The 18,956-nt window shown below is 32.9% G+C and overlaps 2 protein-coding genes across 2 annotated transcripts; one reads left to right on the top strand and one right to left on the bottom strand.

Moving 5' to 3' along the window:
- Window positions 1-2,338: 2,338 nt before the first annotated feature.
- On the top strand, window positions 2,339-4,357 carry LOC148274597 (uncharacterized). Its single transcript, XM_088236909.1, has 2 exons — window positions 2,339-2,633; window positions 3,707-4,357. The coding sequence occupies exons 1-2, from the start codon at window positions 2,498-2,500 to the stop codon at window positions 4,204-4,206; spliced, it is 636 nt and encodes a 211-aa protein (XP_088093035.1). The 5' UTR covers window positions 2,339-2,497; the 3' UTR covers window positions 4,207-4,357.
- A 7,581-nt stretch (window positions 4,358-11,938) lies between these two features.
- On the bottom strand, window positions 11,939-16,296 carry LOC148274598 (E3 ubiquitin-protein ligase RNF25). Its single transcript, XM_088236908.1, has 5 exons — window positions 16,135-16,296; window positions 15,717-16,023; window positions 14,712-14,930; window positions 13,736-13,969; window positions 11,939-12,288 (listed from the first exon to the last, which is right to left on the bottom strand). The coding sequence occupies exons 1-5, from the start codon at window positions 16,155-16,157 to the stop codon at window positions 12,070-12,072; spliced, it is 1,002 nt and encodes a 333-aa protein (XP_088093034.1). The 5' UTR covers window positions 16,158-16,296; the 3' UTR covers window positions 11,939-12,069.
- Window positions 16,297-18,956: the final 2,660 nt, after the last annotated feature.

The raw sequence follows: 18,956 nt of genomic DNA on the forward strand, positions 1-18,956 counted from the left end.
TTTTATATGTGAATATAACACTTAAGTCCATTTTAGTCGTAAAAGAGTTTTTTTAAGTTGAAATAAAAATCTGAAGTCCACTTTGTTTTAATGCAAAAACATCAATAGTCCCAGATCCGCTATTTTAATATGTAGGTACTATTATTATTTTTAAAAATCATTATTTCATATTGAAGATTGTTTTTTTTTTTTTTAATAAAAAGAAATACTAGCGTTCTTATAATTTACCCATATATTTCAATTTAGGTGGCCATTTTCGACGAGTTATAGATAACTCACTATTAGAAAATGGAAATCAAGTTGGGGTAGAGTGGGGTTCGAACCTCGGACCTCTGATCCATGAGTCCGCAACACTAGCCACGGGACCACAACCCGATTCACACTTTGGTTAATATGTTGAAATTATCTCACTCGGTTCATAAGTTATGTTTTGGAAACCGCACAATCACAAAATCTTGTTACCTGAATATTTCGTTCAATGTGACTCCTGTAGTTTATCTATTATTATCTAATAAACCTTTACACTGGTAAAAATAGCCTTAATAGTTTGTATATATTTAACACAATGCTATAAAAACGGAAAATTAAATCAATTTGCACGTGGAATTTGTATTGTACCATTCACATATTGAAAAATGATCAAAGTTTTGTTTTTGTAAGACATGATTTCACCATAATAACAATCAAAAGCTAGAAGGTAAAAGGAAATGGATTTTCAAAGAATTTTTATATGGTAGGTAAGATGAAAATGAAATCGCACAAGGACAGTTACATAAGATAGAAGGAATCATCGTTTGCGGAAATTATAGCAGGCGCTCATTATGCAAAAAGCAAATGTCATTAAAGATTTGAGTTGTCTGAAGGTATTTATAAATATGTAGGTATTTCACATTCCACATCTCTCGAACTTTTCGATTAAGTTTTGAAACTTTTTGTTTACTAAACCTTTAACCATGGAACGTCAAATTCTGGAGTAAGCAACAGCCAATGAAAGCTTACATTGAAAGAAATCGTAAAAAAAATGACCTTTTGAATACGTGTCACCAATTTATTCTGTAAAACAGGGCCTGCATTAATTACAATAATTATATATAAGCTATCGCCAACGGTAACATGCTGAAAAATTCGGCCTTTCAAGCCTCATGCGGCCCTCTGGGTCTCGTTTCCTCGACCCTTCAGGTCTCAATTGATTAGGATTTCGGGCACCTAAAAATATTGCTCTTTTGGGCTCCGCAATTTATTTTTTCTTGTTTGAGGCAATCGAAATGTAATGACGAAAAACCTATCACTCGAAACAATGCTACCAAAACCACATAAAATATACAGGATATATTAAATATATACGCAAAAAGCTAGGATATTACAACCAAACTTGAATAGTGAAGAATATTATAGATGCAAGGGGCAATAAAAAGATATTTGAAATAATTAAAGAAACCAAACAAAATAAGTTTTTAAATAATGAGAGTATCTTTTATATAAATATTATACATTTGCGATTTGCGTGATGGCTGTTTTTTGAAAAAAAAAATGTTTTTGTTCAATGCGCATACAATTAGGTATGCAAAGTGCAAAGTCCTAATGTTGTTTATATTCTCATTTGTTTTCAGTAATGAAAATATGCATGCGGCATGAGTCAGGCGTTGTCTTATAAACAGCAAAAAAATAACTCATTGAAACATATTACATTCCTAGTATTCCAACGGATGCTTTCTTAAAATATTTTGCAGCGTTGAAAAATATTTTATCTATATTTAGTTGGCAGAATACAGCACTATATTTTAACTGCATTTTACTTAAATTTTCAAGAGAGCAATTTAAAGTTAAATGCTAGAAAATTAAATTAAATTTTCACTTAAAATACATCTGCACGGATAAAAATTATCGATAAAATATTTTATGAACAAAAATACATCAAAAACTTTTTTGTTTGTTTTTAAAAATGCGACTTATAATAGTTTTGCGTCGAGCCAGCGATGGCTGCAAAAAATAAATAGGTACGTAATAATATTTATAGGTAGAAAGTTTTCTTGATTTATGTGCTTATTTTGACAATAGTAATGTCAATATTTACTCAACATTATTTTTTAAACATACACCTACATAATGTATATTACCATTTTATATTCTTCGTACTTTTAATCATTATAGTGTAATTTTTAAACGATCATAAATATAAATAATATTATCAAAGTGCACTACAATGATATATTGCACCGAATAATACGCTTCGGCGCGTAACAATCTGACAGAGAAAATTAAAAATTCCCGCCACAAGTAACAAGCGCGACGCGGAGAAACGCGGCGCTCACATCAGAATTCACTGTCAGATGACAGATCCATAGAAACGCGCAGCGCGGAGGAGAACGGAGAATTCTCCACTAGCCTCAGCGAAGAAAACTTCATTACTTTTTACATTCGTAAAGTGATCATTGCTTATATATTATTGATAGCTAATAAAATATTTACTTATAAATATTGTGTGATTCATAAAATAATGCTAGATGAAAGTATATTAGTTTCGTTAGTAAGCCAGCGAAGAGAATTATTCGACAAGGAGGATAAAAATTATAATAATAATTTGAAAAGAGATGTTTGCTGGCAAGAAATTGCTGACGTTATGAGAGTTTCCGGTATAAATACATTTATTTCCAACAATTTTTTAAACATGTAAAATCAATTAATTGCAATATTTTATTATGCATTTTTATAACTTACTTTGAGTAGTTTTTTGAAACCTACCGCTTTATATTTACATGTAGTAACCAAAATATTTAAATAACAAACCGCCATACTAATTTCCCAGCAGTATAATCGTAGCAGATAATTGAAAGAAGTCCTGCGTTGGTTCGGACATACGAAGCAAATGGACAGCGAAAGAACAGCTAAAAGGTTTTACGACGCAAATGTCGATCGGTGCAGAAAACGAGGAAGACCGAGAGACATGGCATGACATTCAACAAATACTTAAAGAAGTTGCACATGCCAAAAGTTGGAATAATTGTCATGCATGCATGCGAATGAATGTAGAGAAAGCGAGGTCTGTATGCGAAAGTAGAGTGATACGGCATTTTATACTATCTGCCTACCCCCACGGAGAAACGGTGTGGTGGTTTGTTTCAACAGGCTGTATTCATATTATTTTGTAGGTACATGCCTGCTAATTATTCTGAATTAACTTGTTTAAGTACCTATAGTATTATATTATGGCAAGTTTAAATACAGTAATGCAAGTTGCGGACGTCAAAGGAACACCTATTCATCAAGCCATCATGTAAAATTAGTCAAGTCAAAAGTTCACATAACCAAAGAACATAATACAGTAGAACTCCGCTTATCCGAACTCCAGTCATCCAGATTGCTAAATATCCAGATCGTGAGCAAGAAATAAAAAAGAATGATGTTTTTAATTTTAATTTAACGCAATTAACTTTGCTGGACATGTTTAAGTAAGTTTTTAATGTGATTCCGATTCACTGTATTAAATCAAAAGCAATAAAATCTGGCAATCTTTAATTCAGATAATTGGAGTTTTACTGTTATATATTACTAGATGTATGAAAGTCAACCGTGCGCTAAGGCAAATATGTGAAACATTCTCTTACCTCTCATGTAAACAGCACGGTGGTAGTGTGTAGCCATAAAATACCGCTTTATTCATATTAAAAATGAGCATGTTTTCTAAAACTCATCTCATATTTTTCAGAGAAGGAATGTAAAAACCACTGGAAAAGACTTAGAGAGCAATACAGAAAAGCAATACAATTTAGATCGGAGAGAGGAGGAAAGCATAGACCCTGGAAGTTGGAATACGAAATGAGTTTTCTTCTACCTTACATGAGGGAATTTTCATATTTACCGTCATACTCATTTGACAAGAAGATAAACGAGGATATAAACAGAGGCAATTTTGAAGAAAATGATGACCCAGACAATGTTATGTCTCTTTTACCATCTTCTCCTGAATTTGTCATGGATTTTAAGAAAAAGAGAGATCGGGATATCGGTGTAACAAGTTCTACTGTAGATAAGAACTATCCTCCGTTAGTGAATTTCTTCATTAGCCTAGGTGAGACGACTTTAACATTGCCTCCTCATTTACAGATGGAAGTTAAGAGAAAAGTGTTTGAAGCAGTTCACGAAGCAGAGTTGGCTTCGATGAAGTGCGGCAAGGAGTATTCTGAATGTAAAAATCCCGAATATTAATTGTTTTGTAAAACATATTTATCTTAATTTAAGTCTCACTTACGGTTTCATATCCATGTTTTGAAATGTTTTCGATTCATGTCATACCTTCGTCGATTCTGTATCCAATAATAATGCCTTTTAAATGAAATATTATGCCTTTTAAATGAAATATTTTGCCTTTTGTAATTGAAACCTCGCCATATTTTTTTATTTATTATGAGAAAGTTCAGAGCTGGTAAAAAAGTTGTCTTACACGGGGTAAAAATTAGAGCGTTCAATTGTACGATGAAATTTCTCTAAATTGTATGAAAAAAATAATAAAAATTCACCGCTTTATATGACGTCACGCGTTCTTCTAAATCAACCAATAATAGTGTTGCGATAGATTTCCGGTTTCCAGGAAGTCAACACACCAATCAGGACAACTCACCGAACAGAACTAGTGACGTGATGCATGAAGCAATGAAAAAATTAGAAAACTTTAAAAAATCATAGTGATAATAATAGGATACATGTTTTTTTTTTTTACTTAGTTTGATAGCCTATTAACAAATAATAAAAAAACACTAAACTTCCTCTTGAGCCCATTGCAGGTAAAGTGAACAAACTGACAAAAATGTTTGAGTATGTCCAAATGCTTGCAGACTCGCTGGATTTCCTCCCTAAGGAGTTATTCATATTTAAATTTACTTCAATAGAGAGGGAAAACATTTTTGAGAAGGGATACGGAGGTCTAGACATTTACAGGGCTTATGACCTGGTTTAAGTGGCCACTTTACACACTGTGTAACATTCATGGTGATTTGGTTCAGCCGGATGAATCTCACCCACGTGATAAAGGTTTCAGCTCTTTTACTTCACAAAAGTCAACAGATGGAAGAGTTGAGGAAATGTGGATGTTCAAACACGGGCAGAATGGTGAATGTTACAGTGTTTAAAGTGGCCACTTAAACCAGCCAATGACAGGTCATAAGCCCTGTAAATGCCTAGACTTCCATATTCCCTTCTCAAAAATGTTTTCCTTCTCTGTTGAAGTAAATTTAACTGACAAAATGCTAAAACTTGTATATTCAAAGTTTTAACTACCAGACTTTTGCCTATTTTTTTTTAAGCCAAAAGGACTATTTTTTATTAAACTGTTTTGATATTTTTAATCATCAACATGGATGTTTTGTCTATAAAGAATCGGGAAAAAAAGGGTTTTTGGATTATACTGATTAATCATTATCATTCCATTTCCACGCCTAATGATGGCCTGCATTGGTACACCAATCGCGGCGTATCTTGATCATTGTTGTTACATGAAGGTAAGATGATCAGTCTTACGCTTCAGGTACCAGTCCAGGGACTGTGAAATATTCTAGTGTGAAAACACTTTCTAAATGAATATTTCGTATCAACCATGTTGAAAATGGAACCCGACTGATTACACTGCTATTACTACTGATTACAGATATGTAATATGTATAAGCATAGAATTAAGAATAGTCCAGAAACCGCATACGCACATCAAACAGAAGGCGACTAAACTACTCTTAAAAGATCAGTTTTACGTTTTGACCCATTAGTTTCTTTGTAGACGTCGCTCAGTACGCAACTCCCGATTTGAATTCAACTATGCCGTGTTGTCATTTTAAAGTGTACAAATACTGCTGAGACACTGCTCTCAAAGAAGCAGTGTAGGATCACATTTCATGTGTAATTAGTAAATGTATGTGTAAGTAGCAAATGCATTACTTAAAAATTGAATTATTTTTCTGTCAGATTGTCGAAGAAAATAAAATGGACATTTCGTTAGTGTTGCCAGGCTAGAATTTTTTTACCCTACTTTGCTCATCTAATGAGAGAACTAATGGAAATTGGACCTCGAATTAAACAACGCCGTAGTGGACAATTGACTGACATTATCTCTAAAACATCAAATATTATTTAACATGATATAAAAATATCAGTTTTATGTCAAATAAAATTGGTTTTACTTTTTAAGTTCTAAGTTCATTAATTAAATAGTTCTTATAAAATGACCCTTTACTTATCTACTCTGTTGTGTCAATCAATGTTTCCGCGTGCACAATAAAATTTTAGGGAAATTAACAGATTGCTTACCTTACATTTGTGTTTTGATATTTATTCCCATCGTGCAACATTACGCGGCGATTTCGAGAATGCGCGCGGCGAAAGTGGGGCATAGTGGGGGGATTTTTGGACACAGTTCGATGTATTCAAATATGATTCTATGCTCCTTCTGGACTATTCTTAATTCTATGGCAATAAGTTTACTTCACCTTTAAAATATCAGTTAGTTCACTTCACCTGAAATGGGCTCAATTATAACTAATAATGTATTTTTCATAGAAAAGATTCCAGTCTTGAAGATGTAAAGAAAACTATTCGTGTCTAATTTTTTTGAATAACGTTTAAGTGCGTTTTTTCATATCCAAGATGATAAAATGGTGTATTTTTGTGAATGATTTTGATAAAAAGAGTATATTGTAGGGTAACTTTTAGACATTTATTTATAAAGAATTCACAACAAAATAGAATCATTATTACAATCGAATCAATTATTTCATATCAAAGTTTCATAGATAATAAAATTAAGTTTACTAAAATTTAATTAAAGACTATAAAATAAATATATGTATTTCAACTTAAGTATGTACTTACAAAATATAAACAACTTTTGTGCATTTAATCTTATCACAAATTAATGTTAATAGTTTGAAAAATGATTTTGTATAGCCTCGAGAAGCATCAGATTAGTGAGAAATTTTATAAGGGTGTATGAATATGAACACAATAAACAAATTGCACATCAATTATACGTATGTATATCCTTAGCCATGTGCTAGAAATCTAAAGCAAATAAGCGTGAACAAACAGCTTGACTTAGCTTATAATACCGTTCATAAAATTCACCCTAAATCATAACCCGTCTCCAAAATTCAGAAAATATCTCAAGTGGAGTATTACATGTTAAAACTAATATCATTAAATAAGTAATATAACTGAAATACATTTGGCGCATATAATATTTCATATACAATGTCACAATATCTATTATTTTTTACCATGAATACAGTATTCTGAACAAATTGAGAAATAAAAACAGCCTTTTTATCAATATGTATATAATTTAGTGATAATTCATTATTTTAAAATATTTATTGTTGTAATACACTTGAATTGAATGTTACATTAACCTTTTTAAAAAAGTTTAAAGACAAATTATATAGTTGGTACATTTCTTTGAAATTTGGTTTTATTTTCCAATGATGCGTAAAAACTATATTACCTTTAATTTAATACTAATTGTGCATTGAAGCGTTATTTGCCTCTCACCAAAATTGTCAATTGTCCATAAGTACATATCTTTATGTAATTATAATATAATTACCTTATGTTATAAGGTACACAATATTAACCGTTCAAATGCCAAACTAGCAGAATGCAAAATGTGAGGAAACCGCTGAGTATTTTGCCTACGCAGGCTGATTTTTGAGCCTTTTATGAGATTGTAATATTTACGTGAAAACAGAACATAATCGTCGATGAATTGCGATTCTTGGTTGGCCTCTAAATAAACTGTATATTTACGTGCTTTTTACTCTGCAATAACGTCTATATAAGATTATAGCAAGACATTCTCAGAGTGATAACTAAAATTTTGTATTTTGTCCTAGAAAAAACTAATAAAACAAAGACTGCATCACAAAACAGTCACCTTTTTAAAGTAAAAACCATTGTGGGAGATACAGGCTATCAAAAAAGTAGTAAAAAAGTACAGTATTTTTACGAATACTGGATAAAATGGGCAAAAAACCGACGATCATTTTCAAACCAATCTACAAATAAGCGTTAATAAACAGCTAGATTGTTGTAAAAGTACAAATTAAAAATTTGAACCAGATTAAAAAAGGAGATATGAAACTATTATACTACTTCAAATTTTATCTACGCTTTGCTAATTTGTTTGTAAAAATTGGTATTTTGGTATGTACTATATCACGTATTATATATTTCTAAAATTTTAATAAAATTGCTATAAATTAGCATAGACAATGTATTAAATACTTTTTCACAAACTGTCACTTTATTTTAATGAAACTATCGAAATACTGACGATGGTCGTGATTTTATTACTTGAATTTATCCCTAAATACAACCAATAATGAGAACAAATACTTTTTATTTATCATTATCCTGCTGAAAAAAACACTTCACAAAATCAAAAAGCACTAAACGTTAAAAATGTGATCCGATGAATGCGCTTTTCAGCACTGTTATGATGCCACTGATGTTATTTGACCGGTATCAATTCTAATATTCAAAAAGTAGTATGAGAAATTTGTTTTAGGCCCTAAAGTCTACAATAACAAGGAAAATAAGGCAAATTCAGCTTGAAGATTTTAAGGGCAGACCTCGGCTCAGGCAGTTAACGGGTACCAAAATTGACAACTGAGATCTACGCTCCGGCATTCGAGCGGTTAAAAAATAATAGTAATTGTAACTAATGAGTAAAATTACTTAACAAGAGAAATCTACTTGGAAAAATGGAATTTACAGTTGAGTAGATGTAGTGTCTTTACAGATAGCAAAAAAGAATGTAACAATTATTTTGTTTACTATTTTTTAATAAAACATCAAGGCCTGTATAATAATGGGAAGTTAACAGAGCTATCGTCAATTTCTTTATGAAAATGTGTATATTTTAGGTTTTGTTTTATTTAAAACACGCTCAATTACATGTTACCAACGAAGATACTTAATTTTTTTTTACAATTATTTACATTTTTGTTAAAAAAATTACAATTAATATTTGAAGCACTCACTTTATGGTAAATCATTGTGATAAAATAATCTTTTTAATATAATATAATAATAATTTTAATTTCATAATTACTATTTTTTTTCTACCTAGACAGAAAAAATAAATGTAATAAGTGGTTAACAACAAAGTTGTTTTATATTTATTTTATTTAAAGATAGCTCTGTTAACTTCCCATTGTAATCGGGGCCCTGGAACTAGATTAATCTAATTACATCGTCATAAAACAGTAATTTGTAGCCAGCCAAACAAGGCAATTCCGAGTGAACTCAAACATTGACGTGGACTTACATTTAAAAAAAAAAGGGGGATTTCTGAAAAAACGGTTACCTACTCAATCATGAGAACATGGATAAGTACAAATTGAAAATTTGAACCAGATTTAAATAGGAGATACAGAAACTATCATACATCAAATTTTATCGCCTTGTGCACTGAACCAAGACAACAAAACTATAGAGAATCCATTATACCTAAAGACGTACACATAAAATATTTACCCAATATATTGTTACAACATTAATGATTATAGTAATGGCAATTATCAGTATCTTAGCTAAAGCGACAGCTTCAGTTGACTAGGAATGTATTAGACAAAGTGACAATAAGTTAATATTAATGTGTAAACATCGACAAAATCCAATATGGGGCACGGCGGCACGGTCGGGGAAAACAATTCGGAGCGGTACAATAATCGGGCTGGTAAGGTTAAATATCGCAGTTAAAATTATCACAAAATCAACTCTTCAAATGGCCCGGACATCCAATCTTCGAACTGGAGAGAATGTACCGAGCAAAGTAGGGAAGACACAACACGTACTGAGACATTACATATATTATCATCCATTGCAAAACAAATGTCAAAAACATATTTCTCAGTTCTGTTCAGTGCCATCATAGAAGTAGACGATTATTCTTTTTTTTTTAAATGAGACAAAATAATGTTTGGATTCCACTAACCATATATGTACATCTCGCCCTTTAACTAACAGCACCGCTTAAGTTATTTTTGTTCCTTTTACAGGACGACGAAAAAACTGCCAATTTTATTGAAAGCTCAACTAAATTACGCCTTTGAATGTATTCAAATGAAATATTTATCCATAAACTCTGTGGCTTGGATCTAAAAAGGCCGATGTCGGATTTAATTTCATTATTTCCAGCGTTTTGTAGAGGGTCGATGTTAATTAAAAAATATACACAATGAACTCTTATACACACATAGGACAACGCCTGAAAAGCTTTAGCAACACGCTTCTCCAAGCCACTGCAGGGTGAATCCATTCACCCCTGTTCGAGCGATAGCTGGAAATGCTGAGACCGCCATAAGGGCATCACCATCATTCCCTTTCCGCACCTAACGGTGCATAGGGCACTGTATTGGCACACCAAACGCAAAGTATCTCGATCATTTTTGTTACATGAAGGAAAAATGATCGGTCTCACGCCTCAGGTACCAGTCCGGGGACTATGAATTATTTTAACAGTAAAAACACCCTTTTAAATAAATATTCCATATCAACCATGTCGGGAATCGAACCTGAGACCTCTTGCGTGGTAGGCAAACCATTACACTACAAGGCCGATAAGGACATAATATAAAAGAATTTGTTTTATTTTATCTCATTTATGCTAAAATTCATTCAATTATTATTTTTTTCCTTATAAATTGATCATTTTTATTCATTTTTGTTTTGTACTTCAATTTAAATTTTTTAGGAAGTTTTTATCTTTTAAAATTTTTATTTATATATCATACATATTATGTAAGATATCGCAACATTGTTATATTAAAATGAAATACGTTTTTGTTTTATATGGTAGATTTGGCTCTGCACTATTTAGCCATTTTACTGGAATAAAACTTATTTTTATTATATTTAATGTTTATTATTAATATTCGTTATTGAACAAGTAAAACAGTTTATTACAACGCCACAAAATGGCTGAAAAATTACTCTCCTGTAATATTACGATTTACGACATTAGCCTTTTTAGATCCAAGCCACAGAACTGTCGCCTATTAAAAATTCTAAGTCTAATTCCTCCTCAATTCAATAAAATACGCAGTTTTTTCGTCAACCTGCAAAACGAACGAAGATGACTTACGCGGTGTTGTAAAATGAGGCGTGTTAAAACAATGACGGCATTCTCCACTTTTTTTCATTTTGAGTGATATGCAACACATGTGTTTTTAGTACTTTTTCCAGACTGCAAGGATAATTTATTATTTTAGTTAATAATAATTGTTGCCAGAAGTTACTCTCTGTGTGCATTTTATTGCGATTAATCGGTAGATTATCAACTTTTTAAAATTAATAGATGGTTTTGGTTTTCATTATGTAACGACAAAGAGACTGCCGTTGGTACTCAATACATTGAATAAAAAATGTATGAGATACTGTCATTTATGCAACGAAACCTTTGCACTTGTCAATAGTATATTTTTTTCTCCATCCTCCTTCTTATCCATCGCCGTATCTAACTCAATTTAGACCAATGGTGGAGATTTACATCTTTGTTTTAACACTCTTCATATGTATATGGTTATCAAAGGATTCCCATGTACACATATCTGCAATCATTAATTAATATATAAAAAATAATTATTAATTTTTTGTGCCTTTTGAGAAAAAAGTACATTTCGTTTGTCATGAACAATTTAAAAATAATTATATGTTAAATTAATTTAAATAAAAAGTTAAATTAAAAATAAATTATAAGTTAAAGAAACCACTTAGACAGTTAAGCAAACAGAAAACTTCAGTTTTCACTGACATAATTAATTTTGCCCAGACATAAACTTAATTTTCTTCTAGAAAATTGAGCAAAAAAAACTGAAAATTGTGATTTTGTAAGATGTTTTGCAATGGAAATGATAATATCCTCGTCTCGGAGACATTTTCAGTCTTCAGAGGGGAGCGTGTCTCCGTCCGCTCTCAAGGGGTGGGAGGGGTGGGAGGAACCGGGTGCCCCGCATTAGGCTCTAGTCTGGTGAGGGGGAGCGTCCGCTAAGTGGCCGACACTCGAGCCGGGTGCTGGAGAGGCCATCGTCATCTAGTGGCGGACGCGCAGGAGCCGGCGGCGTGCACGGAGCGGCCCTTGCCGGGCCCCCGGCGGCGGTTGAAGCCGCGGTACGGGCCGCGGTAGGCGCCGCGCGGTCCCCCGTTGACCTGCGGGCTGCTGGAAGCCGCGCCCTCGCCTGCCCCCGTCCTGGGGCTCGACCCCCCGTTCACTTCCTCGGTGGGCGAAGCATCCGGAGAACTATCAGACTGGAACACAATTTGCTAGATTGTAATATTCACCATCATCATTCCCTTTTCAGTCGTAGGCTTCAGTTCAGGAAAAATTCAATACAAAAATGGTGTTTAAACCATCCTTTTAAATTAACATTTCATTTTTTATATTTGAAGCCTTAATAAATATGTCAGGATAGACGCATGTAGCGTTCCATCCTTCTTACCAGGGGCGCTATTCTGAATCATCCCGCGAGGGTAGAGAAGAAAGAAATTTGGGAATTCTCATTTTTTGCACGCTGCACTTCGTTCCACATATAGCCACACTGATGATTAAACATCACTTGATGATTTTTATTTAGAACATTACTGCGATCTTAAGCATTACCCAAAGCACTTAATTAGGTTGAATTGATCAAACCGTATTAGTGTTTTTTCATGTTTTAAACAGTTTTATATTGTCGAAAATGTCAATTATAAAACTGTTTATTTTACGCTTCGTCATCAGAGTGGCCATCATGATTGAATATTTTTCACCGTACAAAATAGCATGATCTCTGTCATTAGAATGAAGAAACTGTTTACAGAAGAGATACACATTTTTTGAATAAAATGTTTTTTTTTAAATTTGTAATTTATTGGAATACAGTGCAAGTCAGTAGATGATCGGTAGTACAGTAGTTTACATTTGTTTGGATAAAACACTAAAAATCATGTAGGGTGGGTGTTATAGTAATTGGGCTCACTAAATATAACGGTAAAAATAAGTAAAGTTAAGACTTTATCTCCACATTTATAAATAAACACTTTTTTGTTTTTTTCTTAAAATGAACGCATTACATTTATGTATTTTTGAGCATTAGATTTAGAATATTCAATTACTGTAGCATGTCAAATTACTATGGCACCCACCCTATACTCTAAAAACAAAATATTTTGTTAAAAAAACCACTAAAGCTGGAAGTTTTTATTGTCCCTTGTAAAGTTATCATTTAGTGACATGTTACTCTCAAATTAAGATGGCGGTATACGGAATATTAAAAGAATTAAGAAGTGTTTTAACACTTTACTTTTTTTTTTTTACTTTTAAGTTTCAACCGCATCCAGTTACAGTAAAATCTCCTTTTTACGTTTTCCCGCTTTTTACGGCGAAATGTTTAGGTACCATTTTTTTTTCCATACATTCTTATTCAAATATCCCTCCAAAAATTTTTTCCACTGATTTACAGTGATTTTAAGGTAAATATGCTTTGTAAAAACTTTTTCTGCATAGTAGAAGTAATATCTAATCTATTTGTGCTATTTCACAACATTTCCACAGATAAACTATTAAATACAGAAATGTATACACTTGTAAATTTTGTCAAATAAAACAGTTAAATTTTGCTCAGAATGAAACGTAACAGAGAGGATGCACCTTTTTAGGAAGCTATAACAAAAAAAATTGTCCAAACATTGAATAATAGAGAGAATGTGCAGTGACCTTGCCAGGAGCGTCGGCGGTGAGCAGCAACAGCTTGGTGTTGTCAGCGTCAGCGTCGATGATGCCCCCGCGCGTGCGCTGGCGCTGGAACAGCTCCGCCATGTGGCGCTGCAGCTCACGCAGTTCGGCCGTGAGCTCGAAGGAGCGGGCGTTGCGCACGGCCAGCGGAGGCGCGGCGCCGCTTAGCTGCCCCGCGTCGCACGAGATGGCCTCACGACACACGGGACATGTCGGCTGAGATTTAAACACCATTTTATTGCTTTACCGTGTGTGGCTATTTCACATAAGTCTACATAGAATACAAGACTTGACATATCTCTTTTATATTTTTAAATAAGGATGTCGTATTTTGCTTTAAAAGGCCTAAAATATACGATAATTTCTACAAATTATTGAAAATAGATTATAAAACAGTACATTTATGTATGAAGTTTTAGTTTTTATATGTCTGTATTTCAAAATATCATTGGTGATACTGCAATACCCCATAACCATCAATTGGATTTTTGTGCAGGGGATCCTAAAGATCCCAAGCGTTCTGTAAATATACTAATTACGATTTTATCTCACCAAAAAAACTAGCATTATTTATAAAACTAAGTGCTCTTAGTTCCTATAGTAAATTTATTTCAGTAAAACATTTACATTTAAAAAAAACAGGTTACGGGATATTGCAGTATCATCGATGATATGTAGCCTTTTGTTTAATGTAACATGAAGTTACAGCAGTAACAGTTAATTAAGGCAAAATCAGAGTTGCGGACATTGCTTGATTTGTTAATCACTCCCATGTTTCCGAATTTATTAATTATAAATTTGCGGGGTATTTTTACTACTAGGTTACTTCAAAAGAGACGAGCCATAATCGGCAGCCATAAGCGACAAATATTAAATTGTGCAGAAGATTTTTAAAAATTTTTGTTCCATGTATATTTTCATGACATTTCTGTGTTCAACTACAAAATAAGGAAAATACCTTATAGGGGCTGGCAGTAGGCTTTTGCCAGAGCGGCAACTTCTCAAATTCCTCTTTATAGTTTTTCTCTCCTGCCACCAGGTGGCTGGCCAGGCAGTGGCTGTGGAAGTGGTGGTAACACGGCGTCTTGATAAACTCATCTCCCGCCGTGAAGTCGTATAAGCAGATCACACACTGTCCGCTGGGCAGGTTACTGTTGGTCAGATTCTCTCGAATCAACTGAAAAAAGAAAAGTGAAAAAAAACAAATAAATAAAATAACAATAAAATAGTCACAACATCAAAAAAAAGCTAAATTTCCAGGAGAATAAAAACTAGCAGAAAATGTTGTCTTAAAAACATGGTCTCTTTATTTAGTTTTTTGATTTCCATTTGAATGCCAAAGTGTCTTAATGCCAAGTGTATAAGACATTTTAGCATTCAAATGGCTAAGAAGTTTGTCCTATTTATGGCAAAGGGGTTCTCAAATCAATTTCTAGTAAAATCACATGATATTTAATTTTGATGTTTTTTTTTTTAAATATGAGCAATTGAGTGGATCCTTAAGACGGACGTATTTGTTATATTCAACTAAAATTAACCCTTTGTGTGCCTCATAATCTAATGATCAGCGCATTTGCCTACCATGCAAGAGGTCTCGGGTTTGATTCCCGACATAGTTAACACAAAATATTTATTTATCATGAATATCGTCTGTTTGTGTTTTTAATACTGATATGCTATGTGTTTTGTTCAACTACTATAATATTATTTTAGTATATTATTCGTCCCAACTCAACACAGAACTTTAGTCTGATGTTGGGATTGTGTCTCAATAAATGTAAATAAAATTATTTGTGAACAAATAAATAAAATTTAAAATTATTTCATAGTTTCTGGACTAGCTGATCATCTCACCTTCATGTAACAAAGAATAATTAAGATACGCTGCTGTTGGTGTACCAATGCAGTACCCTATGATGAAGAAATTATCTAAAAATACTTTTTCAATACAAAATAAAAATACCTCTATCAGTTCAAACAGTGCAGACTGGCCGATGCACTCTAGAAGTTTCGTCTGTATTTGCTTATTGATGGATTCGATTACGGAGTCGTCCAAGCCACGAGGATTTCTCAACTTGACACTGGGAGACGTATCTGGGTACTCCGGAGTCAGGGTAACTTCCAATGTCACGCACACATACTGCTGATCTGTATCGTCTCCGGTAGAAGGATGGACCACTGTTTCTACCATAAATGGTCTCCCTTCGTTGGAATGGACTGTTACATCGTCGAGTAATATAGCCTGCAGCGCTTCTATTTCATCTGTGATTCTAAAAAACACGAGCAAAAATATGTAAAACACCTTTTTCACAAAAAACTATTCAACTTTGACGTTTTAGTGACATAAAATAAAGTAAATTCATGAAAACATCGCAGCGTACCTTTCGTCGACGCAATTTGACATGTTTATATAGTTGAACTATTTACCATCCAGAATTTAAAACACAACGAGAACGTAAATTAATTTGAATTCTACGAAAAATCGAATGTCAGCTGGGTAAATCTTACACTATCGATCTCGTTGCATTTGGCCAGACGACTGGTGTGAAGTTTGCTACAGGTGTCTGAAAAACTACTGTTCCGTAATAAATTTGCCAAGGTACGCATCAGTTTCTATACTTCGGTACCTACTCACCTATTTTTTTAAAGCGTAGACCACACTACGGAATGAGTGAGGAAAAGGGCGTAACCAACACCGCGTAACTCTATTAATATAAATTATTAAATAAAGATAAATTATAAAATCAACAAACATAAAATGAATAATCATTATTCATAATTTTAAAAATCTTAGTTGAATTATGCAGCGTAAGTAGAGCCACACATTATTGTTACTTATTACCTAGTATCGACATGTATAAAAAAACGCAAAGTTTTCTTTATTTGTTTTTATTGGATTTGTCGTTTATGCATTAGATACTTACATAATATTTCAAATGTTAAGGTGAAAGACTCGCATAAAACCAATTGCTCTTACTAAACTACCTACACACTTTTAATTACCTATTATTATATTAATTAGTATGACAAACTTATTATTCTTCTCACACATGTTTTGTAAATTTATTTTAATCATTTTTACGTCGCTAGAATAACACTCGTCCATGCGTTTTACAGCTCCAAGTCGTGTTGATAGGGTAAACTGGAGTCAATTTCAGTATAATACAGCCACAAGGATTTAGAGTAGGGAAGAGTGGGGTCTAAAGTAACATGGGTCCAAAGATACAACGCCCCATCTCCGCTCCCTTGTAAACAATACCGAGAAACTGAATCCGTAGTTCGAACACTGTGCGCATGCTCTACACTTCACCAGTTGTAAGTCGCCTGTTTTTAGCTAATATACATAATTCAAGGTTTCATGTAGGTTTAATTATTTTTTTTAGACAATGTGGTTAAAAACTAATGTAATCAGCCTTTCAATTGGGATAAATAGATTATTTTAAAAATCTTTTGTCTTGGCCCAAGTATAAAATGGCTGGGACCGATTGGTTTGCGGGATTTATCAAAAGGCACTGTAATTTGTCTATCAAATCAACACAAGCAACGAGTCTTTCAATCGCAACTAGCTTTAATGAGATAAACGTCAACGCTGTTTTTTTATAATCTGAATACTGTTCTAGAAAAATATATATTTGAACCAAAAAACGTGAATGAAACAAGCGTCACAATCATCATCTAAGATTGTGGCTAAGAAAAGAATTAAGCAGGTCGGTGCCATATATAACATTGGCTGAACGAGGAACATTTGTAACCACTGTCATTGCGATAAATGCCCAAGGAAGTAGCACACCACCGTTCTTCATTCTTCAAGGAAAAAAAGAAAGACATGTATATTGACTGACACTCCTGAAAAGTAGGCTATTGAAGAGGAATATAATAATTAACAAAAAGCGAAAAAAAAATGTCTTAAAACCCAATAAAAAATCTCCAAGAAGGCTAGAAAAAATGACAAAGAGAATGTCTTAGATGATTCTTCCGACGAATAAGAGTGCTTTTGTTTGATATGCATGGAAACATACTCAACCAGTCGTCCCAGAGAAGAGTAGAATCAAAATGTACTCAATACAAAAGATAGGCACACGAAGAATGCACCATGTCGAGGGCAAACTATGCACAATTGTAAATCTGATTAAAAACGTATGCTTTTTATTTGTTTGTATTTCTGATAATTTTTAAATTTTGTAACGAACATCTTCCTTCTTTCGTTTTAATTTGATTGTTAATTTCGATGTGTTAATTTCGACCCCACTATATGTTACAACAGAACCCGAAAGCGAGGTCCCAAGTATCACGAGACATGCCTCCGAAAATCCTCAATAATAGTTTCCAAATAATTATAAGCAGGCTACAATATAATATATAAAATAATATGTAAATATGCATAGTTCCTGGATATTTACCGAATTTCACCCTTAAATCAACAGGTTTGGCACAATTCGTGAAAATGCAAAAAAAAACTTTTGACCCCGCTCTCCCCTACCAATTTGTATATGTAGAAACAGAACGTGTGAATTAATAAAAATGTTTTGAGAAGTTGGGTAAGTTAATCCAGAGCAAAATTATTAGGTACAGTTTTCTCAAGATTTTTTGACCGGCGCAAACATATCTTTTATTTGTTTATGGAGATGTAGGTTCCCATAAAAAATATGGGTAAAACGATAAAAAATAGTTTGTAGAAAATATTATTACGCTCAAAGCAATTTGAGTTTTAGTCAGGTAAAATGAAATAAAGACAGATATTAAGAATGATGAAATTCAAAGTTGATAACAGAATTGATGGTAACTTAAAATATTATCGACTAAAGCATGGAATTATTGAATTTTCATAATTAATTTTCCTGTGTGTATAATTTTATAATAGGACAAACTATGTAGGTACTTTATTATATACACATGTATGTATATTTATGAATGTGTACAGGTACATTAATATGAGAAGTGTGCGCAAGTATATTTTTAGAGTTTAAAAATAAAAAGAATTTTCGTATTACATCAAGTATTCCGCCTATGTTTTTCGTATTCCAACGACAAATTTTCGGAAACCTACACGTTCAGTGGAATCTAAATTATTACCTATTTCGTTTATTGCTGTACAAATTAAATGACATTCAGCGGCAATGAACTGAAAAAAAAACAAAAAAATAAACAGTACTTAGCGTAAAATCTAATCTTAAACAAACATAAAACTTATGATATTATTCTG

This window comes from Micrasema longulum, unplaced genomic scaffold, assembly GCF_059751315.1.
Source record: "Micrasema longulum isolate JH-2025_06_02 unplaced genomic scaffold, ASM5975131v1 h1tg001618l, whole genome shotgun sequence".
Classification (NCBI taxonomy): domain Eukaryota; kingdom Metazoa; phylum Arthropoda; class Insecta; order Trichoptera; family Brachycentridae; genus Micrasema; species Micrasema longulum.